The 19,103-nt window shown below is 58.6% G+C and overlaps 1 protein-coding gene across 1 annotated transcript in view; it reads right to left on the bottom strand.

Annotated features, from left to right (window-relative positions):
- The window catches only part of RAP1GAP (RAP1 GTPase activating protein), a 50,438-nt gene that overhangs the window by 9,583 nt on the left and 21,752 nt on the right, over window positions 1-19,103 (bottom strand). Inside the window, 14 exon segments of the mRNA XM_059690902.1 lie at window positions 1,153-1,290; window positions 1,652-1,738; window positions 2,372-2,443; window positions 2,803-2,958; window positions 4,010-4,139; window positions 4,261-4,361; window positions 4,565-4,648; window positions 5,708-5,761; window positions 6,177-6,255; window positions 6,484-6,587; window positions 9,936-10,121; window positions 10,721-10,759; window positions 12,243-12,290; window positions 13,386-13,421. Of these exon segments, the coding sequence (XP_059546885.1) occupies window positions 1,153-1,290; window positions 1,652-1,738; window positions 2,372-2,443; window positions 2,803-2,958; window positions 4,010-4,139; window positions 4,261-4,361; window positions 4,565-4,648; window positions 5,708-5,761; window positions 6,177-6,255; window positions 6,484-6,587; window positions 9,936-10,121; window positions 10,721-10,759; window positions 12,243-12,290; window positions 13,386-13,421 (1,314 nt within the window).

Here is a 19,103-nt window from a genome sequence, read left to right as displayed (position 1 = left end):
AGAGAAGACACCCACCCCCGTGCTCACCCCACCCAGCCCTGTCTCCAGTGGGCAGAGGCAGGCCTCTCCTGGGGCCCCTTTCTCAAAGACAGTCTGTTCCCTTCAGTCCAGGGCAGGCCTGGGCAGCTGGGCTAAGCCCCTTAAGCGAGCCCAGGGCTCCGGCTTCGTGGCCTGGGATGAGGTGGGCCCGACCGGCCCGGCTGGGCACTAGGAGGATGGGCGCCCTCCTCCTGTGGGTGGAGGAGCCAATGGCAAGGAAGCCCCGCCTGGGGACCCGCAGCCTGGGGGTGGGGGAGGCCAAGGGGTCCCGGCGCTATTAGAGGAGGAAAGGGACGCCCTCTGCCTCTCACTTTGGACAACAGTTGCTGAGGTAGATGGACAGAATTCTGCATTTTGCTCATTAACTTTTATTGTACTGATCTAACTGTTCTACAAATCATTGTCAACAGCTGTGTAAGCTGTCATTACCCTACCAGACAAAGAAACGGAGGCTCCGGGAATGATCAAGCAGGTGAGTGACAGAGCTGGGGTTTGAACCAGGGAGTCTGTGCTCTTCACACTAAACTAAACCAGAGAGCCAGGTGGGTCACACACGCTGAGGGTCACAGCAGGTCCCTCTCCGATGGCCACTTGGTTCACACGCCCCTCCAGGACCTGTTTCTTCACTTCCATCAGGACAGAGGCCTCCTCCTCTTTTCACCTGCTGACCTGGCAGCCACCACATTGGCATCCGAGACACCCTATTGCCACCCAGACACTCCAACTGCCCCCCAACCCTCAGGGAGCCTGGCCTCCAACCAGTAACTCCTCCCTGGGCAGCGCCCACTTTACAGTCCCAACTGCAAGTTCCACCCTGTCACAGAACACACTAAGTCTAAGCCCACCCTCAAGCCCAAGCGAACCACGCCCCCACCCAACTGCACCCCGACGGTGAGCCTCCCTCTAGCCACACCCCCACAGGTGTCACGTGTCCATACCCCCCCATGTCCCCACCCACCTCCACTGAGCCCGCCTCTACACTGACCACGCCCCCACCAACTCCGCCCCCAAGATGAGCCCGCCTCTAGCCACGCCCCCACACGTGTCCATACCCCGAACCACGCCCCACCCAGGTCCCTGGCCCTCAGAGCCCAGGTAGACCCGGCCCTTCACCTTGAAAGACTCGAAGAAGCCGCCGCCCCCGCCTCCGTTCTCCAGCTTGTCGTCGTCGCCGCCCAGGCCCATCATGGACTGGCTGTGCACGTGCAGGTCCTCGTACAGCGTCTCCAGGAGGGCCACGCGCGTCCGCTCCTGGGGGCCGGGCCCGCGTCAGGGGGGACCCAGCGATCAGCCCCTGGTCCCACCACTCGAGTCCCGGCTGCCTTCTCGGACAGAATGGGGAGTGGGCCTGCGCCCCCGCAAGCCTACGCCCGGCCTCCCAGGCCCCAAGATCCGGCCTCCTGTCCCCGCCCCCAAGGAGCCTGCCCACCTCGGAGCCCCGCCCGGGCATTCCTCACGCATCCCCAGGAATGCCCTGCATCCTCTCCCCTGACCAGCAGTGCACGGCCCCGAAGTCCTGCTCCCCCTGGCAGCCCTCCCCAAGCCCGCGATCTGAACAGGCTTTGCCCTCCGGGGGGCAGCTCTGAAATTCCAAGCTGGAGCCCATCCTCACCTCCAGTTTGGCAAACTTCTCTGCCTTGTAGCAGGCATATTCCGCATTGATCAGTTTTGTCAGCAAAAATTCCTGGAACTCGGGCCCCTGGGAGCCCCCGTGTGGAGAAAAGAAAGAGGGAGGGGGGTCAGGCGAACAGAGACAGGAGCTGAGCCCTCTGTCCCGGGCTGGAGTCCCCTGAGCCCCAACTGCTGGAGCCCAGAAGTCGCCCTCTTCACCCCAGGGCACCTCCTTGGGCTCAGCTCCCCAGCCCAGGCACCTGTGAGGGCCCCTGTGCCCTTCATGGCTGCCCACCCCTCAGGAGAGCAAACCCACAGAAGTCAGGGGCTGGGTCGGGGTCCCCGACTGCCTCAGCCTGTGGGGGACGGAAGCCAAGGCTCTAAGTGGGGCTTCTGGGAGGAGAGAGACCTGTGCCCCCTCCCCAGACATTTTAGACGAAGGAAGACTCATTGTCAAAAAGATAACAGAAATGAGGAAGGGCCAGTCTGCTACGAAACATGTAAAAACGTAAAACAGTGACGGTTTGTGCTGTGCCTTTGTAAATAAAGGTCAGGGTTTATCAAGAGAAACAGAAAAGCCAGGCCCCAGGTGCACAGCTGGGGGAGCCCAGCTGCCCTGGCACACAGTGGGGCTTCGGGACCTAGTATGGCAGGATGTGGGTCCCCCTCTCAGCCCCCACCAATTGGGTCCTGCCCATGACAGGGCTGGGCAGCCTCTCACCTTCCTGAACACAGCAGGGTCCGGGAGTGGGGGCCCAAAGAAGGGCACGTCATCTCTGGCCGTGACAGAGACCTGGAAGGGAGGGCACCAGTCCCTGTGGGTCCCCACACCCGCCAGAAACCCTTAATTCACCACCCTATCCCGTCCCATGCTGGGCACAGGGCCTGCTCCTTGGTGGGGGATGTTCACTGGCTGCTGATAGAGTGACTGAACCCCAGGATCTCAGCTCCTCCATCCTGGGCCCTGAATTTGAGTGGTGGGAAGGGGTCTCAGGAGTCGTCGGGGATGATGAAGGGGGAGGAGGCTCACCGGCCTCTTTGAGAGGGGAGCTTTGGGGAGCAGAGAGGGGGACTTAGAGCCCTCAGGACAGTCCCCCTGTTTACAGGTGGGAAAACTGAGGCCTCATCCTGGGAGGCTCTGAGATCACCCACCTTATAGAGGGGGCCGCCGGGCCCCCCGCCCTCGGCCTGCACCACCACATAGGCGTGCAGGAAGTTGGACGCAATCATGTCAGGCACAAAGGGCGTGTTCTCATCCTGGAAGACCACAGCGACGATGTCATTCCCGATGTGCCGCTTTCGCTGCAACTGAGCACAGGGCCACGGCCTTCACAACCTGGCCAGGGGGGGCCACTGGGGGGGGAGCAGGGGGGCGCAGGGGTGTGGGAGAGCTCTGGGGTAGGCAGGGGACATATCTAAGGATTCGCTTCTCTCTCCCAAAATGTGGTGAGGGACTTGTCTTCAAATTATGTTCGTTTTCTTGGAATCCTGTGACAGATGAGGCAACTGAGGCCGAGAGAGACATGACTTGCAAGGCCCTACAGTGAGTTAGGGGACTCGAACCCAGGGCTCCTGGTCCCTAGGCCCTACCTCTCAGCCCTTCGTCTAAATACCCCTAACATGGCCCCTCCTGAACAAACAAGTTCCACCCGGTATAAAATCATGTGGCTAAAATGAACAGAAAATCTTCTTACAAGAAAATAAAATGACAGTAAAAGTAAAAAATAAATATTTTCTTTTTTTTCTCACATTTCCGTTTTCTCCCCCTGGCGTGGGGGTGGAGTGGGCTAAGGTAGAGAGACCTGCAGGCAGCTTAGGGCAAAGTGACAAATTTCTAAGTTCAGCTCCCGGAACACGCCCTACCCTTCCTCAGAGCCAGACCTTTACAGAAGCAGTTCTCTCCACCTGGAACCCCCCTCACTTCTCCCAGCTGCTTCACAGCCTACAAGGCACTTTATCTTGAAAGCTTTTCCTGACTCTCACCTCTGCCAAGTCTAAGTACCCCCACATGACCCCACAATGCCCTTCACTCCCAGTAAAAATACTCATATTGGTTGAGCTTTTGCTCTCCCAGATACTCTTCTAGCCACTGTATGTGTATCCTTCCTTTACGCTCACCTATGAGGTAGGTGCCGTTATGATCCTATTTCACAGATGTGGAAACTGAGGCTTTCACAACTTTGTTCCAGCTTGTCTCCCTGCCACCTGCCCCAAGTAGAGCCCAGAAGGAGGGGGGACTGGATCACTTCCATCTTCCACATCCCAGGGCCCACCGAGCAGGATGTGGTGGACACTGACCGGACAGGTAGTGGGGGACAGGAGGACAGGTGGGAAGCAGGTGGGTGGGTGCCCAGGCTACCTGCTGGGCGTCCCCTTCTGTGTAGGGCAGCTTGGTGGACACGTGAAACATGATCTCCTTGTTGCGGAAGTTGCAGTACACAGACTCGGTCCCCGTCTGCCCGTGGGTCACGTCCAGGCCTCCGCGGAACCTGCCCCCGGCCCCCCAGGCCACGGCTCAGTCTCCAGCCCCAGCCAGGCCTCCTTGGGGCCAGGACGGGGGCTCCCTCCCTGCCCAAGATTACAGCCTGTTTACCCCTCCCTAATGCTCACCCCTTAAAGTCCTGCAGTTTGACCTTCTGGCCAAGAAATTCGAGGAACTCCACGAAGGCAGGGCTCTCCTCGTTGGTACTGAAGAGCTCCTCCTCGGAGGTCTGGGGACACAGAGGGCAGAGGTCATGGAGCTGCAGCACCTGGGCCGCCCCTCCCTGCCACCCCAGAGAAGCCTGGAAGGAGGACCTCTGGCAGCCCCAGGAAACTGAATCCCTGGGGAGGTGCTCTCCCCGGCAAAGGTCTGAGGTCCCAGGTACACGGCCAGGTGGGTGGGGGAGCAGGGAGGAGGAGGAGGTGAGCACACCTGCCCAAGCTTCTGATAAATGACTCCAAACTTGAAGTTGTTGCTGATGACGTGTTCATCAAAGGTGACGATGAGCCGGGAGGCCTGGGGGGAGAGGACAAGGGGTGAACAGACAGCGTTTCCAGGTTGTCATTTACTGCTCTTACTATGTGCCAAGCGCTGTGGCCGGTATGCCACGTGCATCGTCTCATTTAATCCTCAGCACAAATGCGTGAGGCAGACATTCCTGCCGCTCCCATTTTACAGATGGAGAAGCCAAGGCTCAGAGCTGGTCTCAGGCCAACACCTTGCAAGGCAGAGCTGGGACTTGAACTCCGGTCTGTTGGACTCCAGAGCTCAAGCTCATTGCTGAGTTTTGTCTATAAACCCTCACCCCAACTCCATGCTACAACACCCAGCTCCCTCCTTGCTCCCCTGTAAACCCATCTCATCAGTCTACAACAGGCCAAGCCCCACCCACTTGCTGTGGGCCCTCAAGCTCATTCCCTCCTCACTTTGGGCCTCGGTTTCCTCTCCTGTAACTGAGATGGAATCTAATTTCCGAGGCCCCTTCCTTTAGGGACGTTTCCTGGACCACATGACCCCTCAGGCACCGCATCTTGCTCCAGAATTCCGTCAGAGCCACAGGGTCCACATGTCTTTCAGGCCCCCTGGCTCGCTGAAGAGAGAAGTCCCTACCCTTTTCCCACATGGTTACCGCGCCCGGAAGTGCAGCTGCTGTCTAGGCAGCATTGATGAAGGAGCCTGTGTTATTCTCTCTCACCAGGTCCCTCTGGGGCCGGAAGGCAAGGCCAGTGAAGTCCCCTGGCTTGGGAACACCAGTTGCCCTTGCGAGGGTCCCCAAATTACACTGAGAGTTTCCAGAGGTAAGGCACGCCCCTCCCCCACCCCCACCCTCCACAATCCCGGCTGCCAACACTAGGTTTAAGTGCAGACCTTTATTATCTGCTGTGCACCTCTGGGTAAGACACAGAACCTTTCTGGGCTCCAGTTCCTCTTCTATAAACTGTGGGCTTCGCAGGGTTATTGTGAGGATTAAATGAGAAGCTTAAGAAAAATGCCCTGCACACTGCAGGTGCCCATAAGTGCTCAGTGCCCTGCTCACCCACCCACTTCAGTGAGCAGGGCCCAGGCCCGCCATACCTTGGGGTAGAGCACAGGATAGAATCGATCCACATTCACATCTTCGCACACCAGCTGCAGGAGGAGATATGGGGGTGCCTGGAGGTGGGGACAGGAGCGGGGGGCCCTCTGGGCCTCCCAGGCCAAGTGGGGAGGGACGGGGGGAGACACGGTGCAGAAAGGAGAGGGAACCATCAAGGTGGAAGCAGTACTGTGGGCTCACTGCTGCTCAGAATAGGGTGTGGAGAACTGGGGTCCCCCGTTTCTGAACATGTTCTAAAAGAGTGCCGAAACACACAGGCAGGGGACAGGGCCCAGCACATGGACATCACGGGACATGTGAGAGGCAGGACCTCAGAGATGGGGCCACAGCACACAGGGCTAGGACCTGGAGCTGAAGATGAGAGCATGCTAAGCCCTCACACTGTGTGCCCCGCCCGCCCCCAGAGGTGTGCAAAGGGGGCCCCGCATGAAGGAGCAGAGGCCTCACCTTTGCCATCTGGACCACGTTGGGGAACTCGGTGAGGCAGGAGATGGGGATGACATCGTGGTATGTCCGGCACTTGGTCCTGGGAGGAGAAAGCCCATGGTGCAAGGCTAGGCAGCGGGAAGGGAGGTGGGAGCCCCTCCACACTAAGGCCCCAGGCCTGGCTCGGGCACTAACATGCTGTGCAACCTCAGGCCGATCCTTGCCCTCTCTGGGCCTCCGTTAGAAGAGTGGGTAAAATGAGACGAATTCTCAGGTTATAAGACCTTAGTCCTCCCTGCTGTCGCAGGGCCCCTCACCCCACCCTCACCTGAGCAGCAGCCGCAGGTGCTCCTGGTCCCCGATGACATCGTATTTGAGTGAGAAGACAAGGTGGCCCAGGGCAGCGTCCAGGGAGTAGTAATTGAAATGCTCCTGTGGGGGCGGCAGAGGCCAGGGGAGGGGGTGAGGCGGAGCGTGGGGTTTCTGGGAACCAAACCGGAAAGCCAGCTCACTCCAAGACGGGTCCTTCACCCAGCAGCAGGTGTACAGACCTGCACTCAAGTCCCACCTGGCCACCTGCCAGCTGGGGAGCCTGAGAAGGTCACCTCACCTTCTGTGCCTCAGTTTCCTAGTCTGGGAACCAGAAGGGAGGCCTCCTACCTGGGAGATGGTGGCAGGGACTGAGAGGGATAAAGTGTCTCGCACAGAGTAGGTGTCCAATAGACATTTATAGAAACCCCGGCTCTCTGGGTTCTCACCAGTTTCAGGACCCCATGTGGTATCTCCATATCTGTGTCCCAGCCCTGCCTTTCTTAGCACTGAGCACACAGTAGGGGCTCAATTAAAATATGTTGACTGACTGATTGCTCAACCTGTGGCCCCTGGAGCCAGGGCCCGTGGGAAACAGGAAGTGAAACATCTCATGAACACACTGGGCGGCTGACCGGGCAGGTTCCCACCCTCCTGCCTCATCGGAAGAAGCTGCAGGTGGGAAGGAATGGGAGAAATATCCCAGAGGCCACAAGGGGAAGCTGCTGCAGGGACAGTTCCCCCAGAGAGGAGCCCCGGGCTGGTACCTCCAGGGGGGGAAGTCCCAAAGCCGAGGGCCAGAAGGGCTGGGCGATTACACCCCAGCCTGGCCTGGGCTCCCCCTGCCAGCCCCGACTCTGGGAGTGTGCAGGCTCCCCAGCCACACCCACCCCAGGAGTCATCCTGGAAGTCAGTCCTGTTTAAACATGAACACCTGTGCTCAGAGGGCAGGCAGAGGAGGCGGCAGGGGCCGGGGATGTGCTCAGGGAGAGTCCGGGGCAGAGTCCCCCTCAGCCCTGCCTGGGCACAGAGTGATGGAAAACCCCAAGTGCTTGGCACCATCTGCAGAGAGGGAGCGGCAGGCACTTGGCAAGGAGGGCTGCACCAAGTCCTCACGGTGGGGAGTTTCCCCAGACCCCGTGCCTGAGCCCCAGGAGCCCAAGGGGCGCAGTGGAAAAGTAGGCTCAGGGTCCCAGAAAGTCAGTCTCCCAAGTCATCCTGACCTCCGCCTCGGCCAGAACAGGCCCCAGTGCTTCCCCAGTCACCCCACCTGGAGGCAGGAGGTGGCCCTGGCTCTCTACCAGCCCCCGGGGTCCCCTCCACTCTGTGTTGCGAACCTAACTCTGGTCATCATCCCCAACTTGTACCTCCCCAGATCCTTCCGTGCTCGAGGCACTTGCTCTGTCACTTGTCCTTTCTTGGCAGACTTTTCTGAGTGCCAACGATGTGCTAGGCCCACCCAGTTCCCCAGACCCCAACAGCTGCCAGGCCCAGCTAAGAGCCTCCGGACAGTGGGTGGCAGGATGCAGGTCTCTCAGCTGGAGGCAGAATCCCATGCCCTGTCCTGGCTTTGTCCCAGGCAATGGCTCCTGAACCAGTGCCGGGAGCCGGTCCATGCTTGCTGTTTCAAGGGACCTGGCATATATGGCATACTGTTCTTAATATGTTTGCTCACCTTCTTGGCACTATGTGTTTTAACCAAGGTCTCTGAGAAAGGTTGTTTTCCCCAGGTAGGGATTTTCCCCTGAAGTTAGGGAGGGAATAAAACCCCTCAACTAAGTGCCAGGTGGGTAATTAATCCCTTTAACTACGAACAATCATGCTTAAACTACATAATCTTTTCTCCCTGGAATGGAGATAAGAAACGCCCTAACCTTTGTAATAGAGATTGATAGGATTGAATCAACTGGTATAAATACAGTTGTAAGAAGACAGAGAACTCAGAACACAGAACTCAGGAGACAGAACTTAGAACACAGAATTCAGAAGACAGCGAGAGACAGAACTCAGAACAGAGCCAAGAAGACAGAACCTACAGAACCTGGCAGTAGAACCAGGCAAGAGAACCCAACCATGCTGATCAACTGAACACTGTCTCCGTGTCCTTCCTTCTTCGCCGACTCCGTCCATGCCTTTGGGGACCCCTGGACCCGCTGGGGTTGGACCCCAGCAAACCAGGACCAGGCCAATGCCTTGGGCCCAGACTGAGGTCACACAGCTCCTAACTCCCCAAGGAGTCACCCCTCCTCCCAACACACACGTGCGCACACGCACACACATGCCTAGCAACATGGCCCTTCCCAAAGCATGTCCTTTTAAAAATATGACATATAACTATAAATTTAAGATTTATAACATGTTACTTTGACACATTCATGTGCTGTAGTATGATTGTTGTAGCAGTATTTATCGCATTACATAATTATAGTTCAATATTGTTGTCTGTTCCCATAGCGTGTCTTGATGGAAGGTCAGCCAGAACTAACTCAATTCTTAGCAGTTTCCTCTTCTGAAAGACTAGGCAATCCTGATCTCACTGAGTAATTAAGATGTGATAATCACAGCTAACATTTATCACGTACTTACCATGTGTCAGGCATGGTTTTCTAGGCTTCAATGTACTTTTATTACCTCGTTTTTATAGACAAGGAAACAGGCTCAGGAAGGTTAAATAACTTGCCTGAGGTCACACCATTAATAAATGGAAGAGCCCAGATTCCCACCCCGGCCTCGAGATCCTGGAGCCACGCTACAACCTGTCACCTCAGAGAAAACCAACGTAGAGACAGCACCTGGGGTGGAACCGGGCACATACAGGGTCCCAGCGTGGGACCTCCCTCCAGCTCCCACCAACTTGCCCAATCACTCTGGCCTGGAACCCCGCTCGGTGACACTCTGACAAGTTGGGACCAGGCGGGGTCCCTGCTCGGGGGCTGGTGATGGGGTGAGGGTTGCATCAATCCAGGTCACGCCATGGCATTACTGTGTCTTCCCACCCCCCACCTCAAGCCACCTGAGGGCAGGGCCTGGGGAGATTTTGTCTGCTGCTCCACACCTGGTGCCGTGAACAGAGCCAGGCACACTCTGTGCCGGACGCCATCCTAAACTCTACCAGCGCCCTGCCCTAAAGCCTTGCCGCGACCTTCTGCGGTGGGTACCGCCATCACCTCCGTGTCCGCAGCTGAGGAAACAGGCGCAGGGAGTAGTCACTGGCCTGATGTCCCGGGCAGCAAGTGGCACAGCCAGGACGCAGACCCTGGGAGCGTCTCTGCTGTGGACTGTCACGCGGTCAGACCGCTTCTCGCAATCAATGTTTGTTGAATGAATGAGCGCATCCACTATGCATGCTCCCTGAGACTCCGGCTCTGGGACTGTCACCCAGCCCCAGCCCGAGGGTTCTCTTCCTCCCAGACCGAGACCCCGAGACCTGCTGGAAGGGGGGCCAAGAATCCGCCCTCTCACAGCACCCACCTTGCCGAGAAAGTGCTTCCGGTAGATGCGGGCTGTGGGGTTGCACTCCAGCTTCACCTTGGTCGTGGGGGACTGCAGCGGCTCTGTCTCCGGGATGCTGGTGATTTCGTGGTTGGTGCCTTCAATCCAGTAGCCCCCAAACTGGGGCAGCAGGATGAGGGGGAAGGGCCCTTCTCGCCCCAGGACCTGAAGGGGGACTCGGTTGAGAGTCACCCACACTACAACCCACCAGGGACCACAGGACAACTCCCCAGCTCAGACCTCGGGACAACCCAGACACTACACAGGTCCCAGACCACACGGAGCCTCCCCCCACGTCCCGTTCTCAAAGATGGGGTGGGGACGGAGAGCCAGGAGCAGGACCTTGGCAGAGAGGCTGAAATGTGTGGCTCAGAGGCCTTGGGTTCAAATGCGCTCTGAAGTCTTTGGCCTGTAAACCGAGTCTCTAACTCAGCCGTGGGCAAACTACGGCCCGCAGGCCGGATCCGGCCCGTTTGAAATGAATAAAACTAAAAAAAAAAAAAAAAAAAAAAGACCGTACCCTTTTATGTAATGATGTTTACTTTGAATTTATATTAGTTCACACAAGCACTCCATCCATGCTTTTGTTCCGGCCCTCCAGTCCACTTTAAGAACCCATTGTGGCCCTCGAGTCAAAAAGTTTGCCCACCCCTGCTCTAACTGGTTAGACTCCTGACAGGGCAGAGAACGGGGCACCCCAACTCCCTGGGTGAGTGCCTTCCAGCTTGGGGCGAGGATGGGCTCGGGGGGCTCCAGTGGGTTACCTCGTGGACACTTGGGTAGGGAATGTAGTCCTCCTCCGTCTGCAAAACACAATCAGGGCCGAGGCCCAGCGGGGATGGGTCCGTGCCCTTTCCCCCCAGCCTCCCCAGAATGCTCCTTGTTTGGCCAGTACCAGGCTGGGAGCATCTCCCCATCTCGCAGGTGGGGCAGGGCTTGCTTTGGGGTGACCCCACGAGGCTGGGGCTGAAGCAGGCTTAGCTCACTGAGTGCTGGCGGCCTCTTCTGGGCCTGATCCTGCCTGGGGAGGAGGAGGCTCGCTGCCCACCCCCCCACCACCACTCCCCCACTCCCACCCCCCGATCCTGCCTGGGGAGGAGGAGGCTCGCTGCCCACCCCCCCCCACCACTCCCCCACTCCCACCCCCCGCCTGAAGGAACCTCCAGACCAGTGGTTTTCGGTGCATCAGAACAGCCTGGGGGCTCATTAAACACAGGTGGCTATGAGCCACCCCAGAGTTTCTGATGCCCTAGGTCTGGGGGGCCCAAGAATTCACATTCTCACAGCTCCCAGGTGGTGTTGATGGGGCTGGTCTGAGGACCACGCTTGCTTTGAAAACCCCTGCCCTGGACAAAGATCAGGCTTATGCCCATGAACCCCCTTTAATTCTCCCCCCTGCAGCCCTAAGCCTACTCCCCCAGGCCCAGCTGCCAGTCTTCTTGGATGGTTGGGGTCCCAAATCACCAACCAGAGAACCACATGCCTACCTGGAGAGGCTATATGCAGTCCCCCCGCCCCCCAAGGAAAATGTGAGGCCAAACAACAGCCTCCCTCCCCCCACACCCCCTCCCCCTCAGCCTTTCAGGTAGGAGCTACAGGGAGCAGGAGTTTGAGTCTGGGTTTGAGTCTTTCTACAACTGCTTATCATAACTGGCTTCCAGGAAAACCGTTTACGTAGGCCATCTTGTGAGGGATGGGGCTTCGACGCTGGGCGGGGAGGCCTGGAGAGGCCTGGAGAGGCAGGGTGAGTTCGCAGTGCTGAAGGCTGGTGGGGAGGAGCTGGACTGAAGGTCCCAGACCTATAGCAAGGGAGGGGTGCTCCACACATCTCAGAACTCCTAGAGGGCCAGACCAGACGGAGCTGGGTACCCCAGCACCCAGCCCCTAGGACAGCCGTGGGCAAACTACGGCCCGTTTGAAATGAATAAAACTGTTGAAAAAAAAGACCGTACCCTTTTATGTAATGACGTTTACTTTGAATTTATATTAGTTCACACAAACACTCCATCCATGCTTTTGTTCCGACCTCCGGTCCAGTTTAAGAACCCATTGTGGCCCTCGAGTCAAAAAGTTTGCCCACCCCTGCCCTAGGAGGACAACTTCATGAAAGGGGATGGGTTCTCCTGGCCTGGCTGCTTGGTGAGCAGCTGTGGTAGGACTTCCCAGGCCAACCCCACCCGAGGGAGGGAGGGGGTCTGCCTGCTCCTCCCAGCCCAGGTCCCCAGCCCTTGGAGGGGCTGCTGAGGAAGCCCAAGGATGGGCAGGGTGGTCACGGTTCAGACCTACCTTGAGGGGTGGTGGGAAGGAGCATCGTTGTTCATCCATCCTGCTTCCCTGCAAAGAGAGGGCAGCACTTCCTGTTACACCCCTCCCGCCCTTCACACCCCTCTCATGCTCGCTGCCGGGCTACCTCCCCTGGGCTCACAGCCCTTCCTGTGTCGAAGGGAAAGTCCGGCCAGGTGGGGAGGTGGGGTACTCCGGGGCAGGGTGCTGCTTCGCTCAGGCCTCTCTGCAGGCCTGGCCGTCCTGCTGGGAAGTAACCTGGGCTGTGGGAGGCGGCGGCAGCAGGGAGGGGCTGGGGGCTCCTTGCGGGAATGCCTGCCGCTGGGAGTGGGGGCAGGGGTGGTGTGCGCGTGCCTGTGTGAGTGTGGGGAGCAGGGAGGGAGGCTATTGCATCTACACAGATACGTGTTGCTGAGAGAGAGGGGGAGGGAGGGAGAGACCTGGAGAGGGAGAGGGAGAGAGGGGGAGAGAAAGAAAAAGAGAGGAGGAGGGGAGAGATGGACACAGAAAGACTAAATAAGAGAGGCAGAGAAACAGGAAGGGGCAGGAGAGAGGGTTTAGGGGGTGAACTGACACTAGGGAACGCTTCTGCGGTTTTTTCTACTCATCCCAGCCCCCTGATCACCTCCCAGCACATACCCTTGCAAAAAACAGACAAGGGCTTGGAAGCCCAGCGCTGGGCAGTGGAGGGTGGGCAGGGGTCAGGCAGAGGGGGCGGGGCTGCCTAGATCATCGACACCTCCCCCTCCCTGCAGCACAGCTCTGGCTGCCCTGAGCCCTGGCATCTGCCCCTCCTCCCATTTTATAGGATGGGCAGGGGGGGGGGGGTGCGGGGGGGGGGGCTGCAGAGTCTGTGATGCCTCTTGGGGGGTTGAAGTGGAGACCCCAGCTCTGTGAGAGGAGGGGGGTGGAAGGTAGGGAGGCACACAAGTGGAACCTGGACCCCCAGGGTCAGATAGGGAGTTGGGCCCTACCAGTCCCCATCCTCTACTCTGGACAGAGAGCTCTGGACAATACACTGCCACCATCTCCTCCCTGCATGGCCTGTCTTCAGAGAGGTGTGGGGCAGGAGATGTAGCCAGGGCCCGCCACCCCCAGCCCAGCCCGTCTGTGGCTCCCAGGAACGGGCAATGGATCCAGCCTCACCTGCATCTTTTCAATCATCTCAAACAGATCTGTGTTCTGCAACAGAGATGGGGAGAGAGCAGGTCAGGCCTCAGGGTGGTCTAGCTGATCCTGCTGAGCCCCCAAGGAGTCTGCACCCATCCGTCCTGGTCCCCCTAACTCTGACCAACCACCCTGGACCTGTCAACCCAGAACCCAGGCCCCCGCAGGGCAGCACACCCCACTCCGTCCCCTTCCCCAAAGGAGGAGGCTGGCACCTCAGACAGAGGGGTGTGACCCCTGGGGAAAGACACAGCTTCCCCATGTCACTATGAGGTTGGCAGTGCCAGGATCGGCCCATGCACCCCTGAGAAGAGCCCCAGGTCCCAGCTCCCCAGAGGAGCTTAGCTGGGACCCTCAGGAGGATCTGGGGTTCCACCCTCACCCTCAAGCAGTGTGGGGTGGGGGCTGTTGGGGGAGAGGACGCTGGGGTGTCCAACTGGCCCAACATGCGTGTGTGTGAGTCCACAGCACCCCTCACCCCTCACAGACAGCCTCTGCTGTGGCTAGCCAGGGCACACGCAGGGTTAATCGGGCATCTGCCAGCTGCCTTGGCAGCGTCAGCCTCTCCAGCGCCAACTCCCTGTGAGCCTTCCTGGAAGGCGGCATCCTTTATGGCTGGTGGGGCAGGGGGCTGGGCCTGGGAAGCCCCCAGAGTCTCCAGGAGGGCGCCTCTCCCCCAACCCCTCCCAGCTCCTGCTGCCCAGTGGGGGGACCACCTGAGCTCACACACATGTGCTATGGGGCTGTGCACCAGGAAACACATACTCTTGCTCAAGCACACACGCACAAGCCTACACACCAATAGCGAAACAGTCTCACTGTACCAAAGGAAGCAAACACAAACCCACGGGGTCCACCACTCCAACTCTCAGGCTCCCAGCTACACACTGGCCCGCAAACACCCGTGTTGGTGTCCTACGCTACACAGCAGCACGCCCACTCACACACGGGCCCATGGGCAAGGGCCACACGCACAAATGCAAACCCACCCCTGTGCAGATCTGCAGGCCAGCAACTGCACCGAAGCTACACAAACACCAGGTCTGCGTGTGGAGACACGGTAACAGGCACTCACACATACAGGCAGGCACGTTCACGGAAACTCGCTACGGAGCCCCACTCCCACGTACTTTCCCCATCGGAGTCACACACCCTGTGGCTCAGGCATGAAAGACTTGATCCCACGACAGTAGATGAGTTTTGAGAAAAAGGAAAAGCACACAGTGGTTAATCACCAGGGGTGAGGGTCACAGGCATGATCCTCACACCCAGCTGAGTACACACCACCCACCCCTCTCTCTCTCTCTCTCTCTCACACACACACACACACACACACACACACAGCTCTGTTAAAAATCATGAGACACAAACACCCCATGTGTACACTCTGAGGCTTGACCACAGGGACAAGACCCACCCCATGAAATGTACCACCAGAGACACTGGCCCATGGTCACCTGTGGCCACACCCAGGGCTTCTGAGCTTGGGTACAATTCCACAGGCAGTTAGAGCAGAGGCCAGACACACACCTGCAGTGCAGGTAGACAAACATGCCCGTCAGCCCAGCAGCCTGCACAGCAGCAGCGTCGGCATCTATGCCCGCACCACTTCAGCCCAGCAGTGATGGGGTGCACTGGTGCCCCCCAGAGCACCCCCCTCAGGGTGACCTAACAGGGCCAGGAACAATGCAGCAGCGGGAGTCACATCCACGCTGACACACGGTATTGTCACCAGAGTGTTCACACAGCAACAAGTGCCACCCACAGTGACAGCCTCACGGAGCAACAGATGCCCTGACCCATGGAGGACTGTGAGCCAAGTGGCCCAGAGCGTCACGCAAAGTTACACTGACATACACCTGAACAGGGGCAGGGGGTGGACGGAACGGTCCCAAAGCTAGCGCGCCTGCACACACACACACACACACACACACACACACAACCACTGGAGCTTGGAGCCACGGTGCCACCCACCGCTAGCGCTCGTTCCGTGGGCAGTGGCAGCGAGAGCCCAAGGCCCGACCCTCGGGCAGGGGTGTGCCCTGTGCGCCGTGGCACGGTGTCAGTCCAGGAGCTGCTAACACACCCTCCATGGCGGTGCCTCGCACACGCGCCCTGGCCGGGGCACAGCCTGCCGGCTCCACGGAAGTCGAGCTGACCCGGCGGCTCCGGCTGAGCCCCTCGGCCAGGCCACCTCGTCCCGATCCTCACCTGCCAGCCGGCCCCCGCGGGCAACGAGCCCCTCCGCGGACGGCTCGGGGGCGCCGGGGACCGCAGCTGTGCCATCCCGAGCCCGGCCCGACCTCAGCCCCCGCCCCGGCGGCGCTTCAGTTGGCCCAGCGGCTCCGGCCCGCGCGCGCCCCGGCCCGGGCCCCGCAGCGCCAAGCTCCGCGCTCCGGGTCCGGCTCCGGCTCCGGGCGGCGCGCTCCCTGCGCTGGGCTCGCCCGGCGGCCGGGCCCGGAGGGGGCGGGGCGCCAGGTACGGGCAGCGCGGGGCGGGGGCGGGGCTGCGGAGATCCGGGGCGGGGACACCGAAACCCCGCCCCCGCCCTCCCCTCACCCGCCAGCGGCCAGACCCGCGGCCCGGACACTGCGCCTGCGCGCACTTGTCGGCGTGTTTGAAGATTCCAGCGCACGGGGTCTCGGGCACCCCCAGGCTCTCCCCAGCGCGCCCCCACCCCGCCTTCTCTATCTTCCCAGACTTTGGGTGCCCTGCCTCAGGGCCTCGGGGACGGGGTTCCTGGGACCGGCTGGGAAGCCAGGCAGGATAATAAGGGGGTTACCTTGGAGACTTTCCTTAAGTACCTACTGAATGCTGGACCCTTGGCAAATCTCATTCTCTCCCCACCACCCAGGAGATGCGGGTGTCATTCCCAATTTACAGAAAAGAAAACTGATTCTACGAGGTGAAATATCGTGCTCAAGATCACAAAGCTAGCGCCTGGCTGGTGTGGCTCAGTGGTTAAGCGTCGACCTGTGAACCAGGAGGTCACAGTTTGATTCCGATTAGGGCATATGCCCGGGTTGTGGGCTCCATCCCCAATGTGGGGCGTACAGGAGGCAGCTGATCAATGATTTTTCTATCTCTCTCTCTCTCCCTCTCCCTTCCTCTCTGAAATAAAATAAATAAATAAATAAATAAATAAATAAATAAATTAATTAATTAAATTAAATATCACACAGCTAGGAAAGGCAGAACTAGGAATCCAGGGAAAGGCCTGGAGTTGCTCTCCACTCCCTCCTCCTCTCCTCCTGTTCCCTAATTCCTGACAGTGGCTGGTCTGATCTCTCCCTTCCCCAGGCCCCAGGCCATACCTGGCTCTAACTAACCCCACCTCTGTCCTAATTGCCCCTGACCCTGAGGGAGACAACCACAAAGGGGGGGAGGGCGGGGGGGGGGCTGCCAAGGCCCCACCATATGCAGCAGGACATACAGGTTCCATCTCTGGCCTTGCTACAACTTGCTGGGTGAACTTGAATGAGAACCTGCCATCTCTATAACCCTCAGTTTCCCCATCTATAAAATAAGCCTCTGCAGGCCCTTCCAGCTGAGCCTGCATTGTGTCTGCCACTGGACATTGGGGGCAGGGCTAGGGCCTCAGCAACCCCTTCCCAGACAGATGCTGGGAAAGCAGCAATTCCTTCCTGAGCGGTGGCCATGTCAATACCAGCTGCTCTGGACCCTGCAGGGGCAGGGCTGCCCACCAGCTCAGTGCCCAACCTCTCCTCATCCGGAAGGAGCTGCTGGCAGCTGCCACCACCCTCCATCTCCAGAACCACGGCCCCTGGAAGGAAGGCACTACGCCTTCCTTTCCCCGAGACCTGGCCCTGGGTCAGGTTGGAGCCCAGGGAGCCAGTGGGAACTCCAGAGATGTGTGTTCCAGACATGGTGTAGCTTTGTTTTTAATAATTAACAGCAGCAAATATTGATTTATGCAGGCACTTCCAGGCCTGAGCGCTTCCGGGCACCCAGCAAAAAGCAACCAGAGAAACATCCATTCCCACACTGGGAGGAGGCAAGACCTGCTCGTATCACCGGAGATGCCTGTGTGCCAGGTGGAGTGGAGGGGTGGGGGAGGGGTGCAGCAGCTGTATGTGTGTGTGTGACTGGGACAGGATGTGACTGTGTGTGCCTGGACATCCTGGGTATGTGCATTTGTACATATGCATCTGTACATGCTTGCGTGTGTACATGTGCAAGTTTCAGCACACATGTGCAGACACATGATTGTGTCCACGTGCATACATGCGGGTAGGCTGTGTGCATACGTCTGTGCAGATTTTGGAATCCCCGAGTGAAGAAACCCCTGTAAGGGGGCAGGTAGGAAGGTCCTGGGAATCTCAAGTGCGGCTTCTCAATGAAGAGAGTCCCTCCTGGGTGTTCTGTCCTACCCTGGGAACATCATGCTGGTAACAAACAGTTCAGCTTCCTGATTTCTACTTTCCAAAGTTACTTTCAGGGTTATCACTCAATTGCAAGCTGGCAAGGTGGGTAGAGAAGGAAGTGTCACCTCTATCTTACAGATAAGGCAACAGAGGCCCAGAGAGGGGCAGGGATGTGCCCACTGGCACAGGGAGACCTCCTGTCCCTCAAACTGGCTCCATCAACATTACACATGTGTGCAGAGTTAGGGGTGCTGGGCGAGGGGGGTGGACACTGGTCACCGGCCTGGTTCCCTCAGCTCCACTACTGGTTTGCTGGGGATCCAGACGAATCACTCAATCTCTCTGGACGCTGGTTTCCTCCTGTTGAAGGAAGATGACCCACAGACTGTGATCCACTTGATTCTGGGGTAGGGGTGGGTTGTCGCGAGCCTCCCATCTGGGCTGTGTTGGCACAAACGGAGGTTTCTAGACAGACTGGGTGGAAGCCAGGAAACCCAACGGGAGGCATCTCAGAACTTATCCAAGAAGGCCAGCCTCGGGCTGTCTGAGCGGGCAGGACTCGGGGGATGGGCTGTTCCAACCCTCATTTTCCTGATGGAAGACTGAGGCCCAGGAAGAGGAGGGATCGTCCAAGGGCACACAGCGTTGGTGAGAACACAGGCCTCCTCCCAGAAGCTCACTCACGAACCCAGCTGCCAGGGGGTCACTCCCTTCCTGCCGAGCCCCAGGATCCACATGGCCCGTCTTGAGCTGTTGCCCAAGCACAGAAAATAGGACAGGGTCCCCCTGATACCGTCCAGAGGACCCCTACTTGGGACCCCCTTGGTGGTGGTGGTCCCCCACAAGGACACCATTCCTTGGCCATCTGCTCTCCCAGCCCAGGAGAGGAACATGGCCCTTGTTCCGGGCCCGAGTGCTTGGAGAGGGGCTTGGCAGATCTTGCCTCTGCCATTTCCTGGCTGTGTGGCCTTGGGAAAACCACTTCACCTCTCTGAGCATCTGGATCCTCATCTGGACAATGCCTGCCACCGAGGTTTAATGAAAGGACGAAGAGGCGTGGTGCTTGTGTACATGCTTGAGAACTGTGACGTGTACTGCAGTACAGGCTATGATCCTCAGCATCAGAGAGGCCACAAGACCAGGCCCTCTGGTCAGATAGCCCGAGTGACAGCCCTGACGCCGTAACATCCTACCCGTGTGTCTTTGAATGAGTCACTTAACCTCTCTGAGCCTTGATTTTCTCATCTGCAAAATGGGACTAATAATAGAAGCTAGCACAATTTGCAATGTACAATTTGAGGATGAAATGAAA

Source organism: Myotis daubentonii, chromosome 3 (genome assembly GCF_963259705.1).
Source record: "Myotis daubentonii chromosome 3, mMyoDau2.1, whole genome shotgun sequence".
In the NCBI taxonomy this organism is placed as follows: domain Eukaryota; kingdom Metazoa; phylum Chordata; class Mammalia; order Chiroptera; family Vespertilionidae; genus Myotis; species Myotis daubentonii.
Note: the sequence above shows the minus strand (reverse complement) of the source record. Positions and strands in the feature narration are given on the sequence as shown.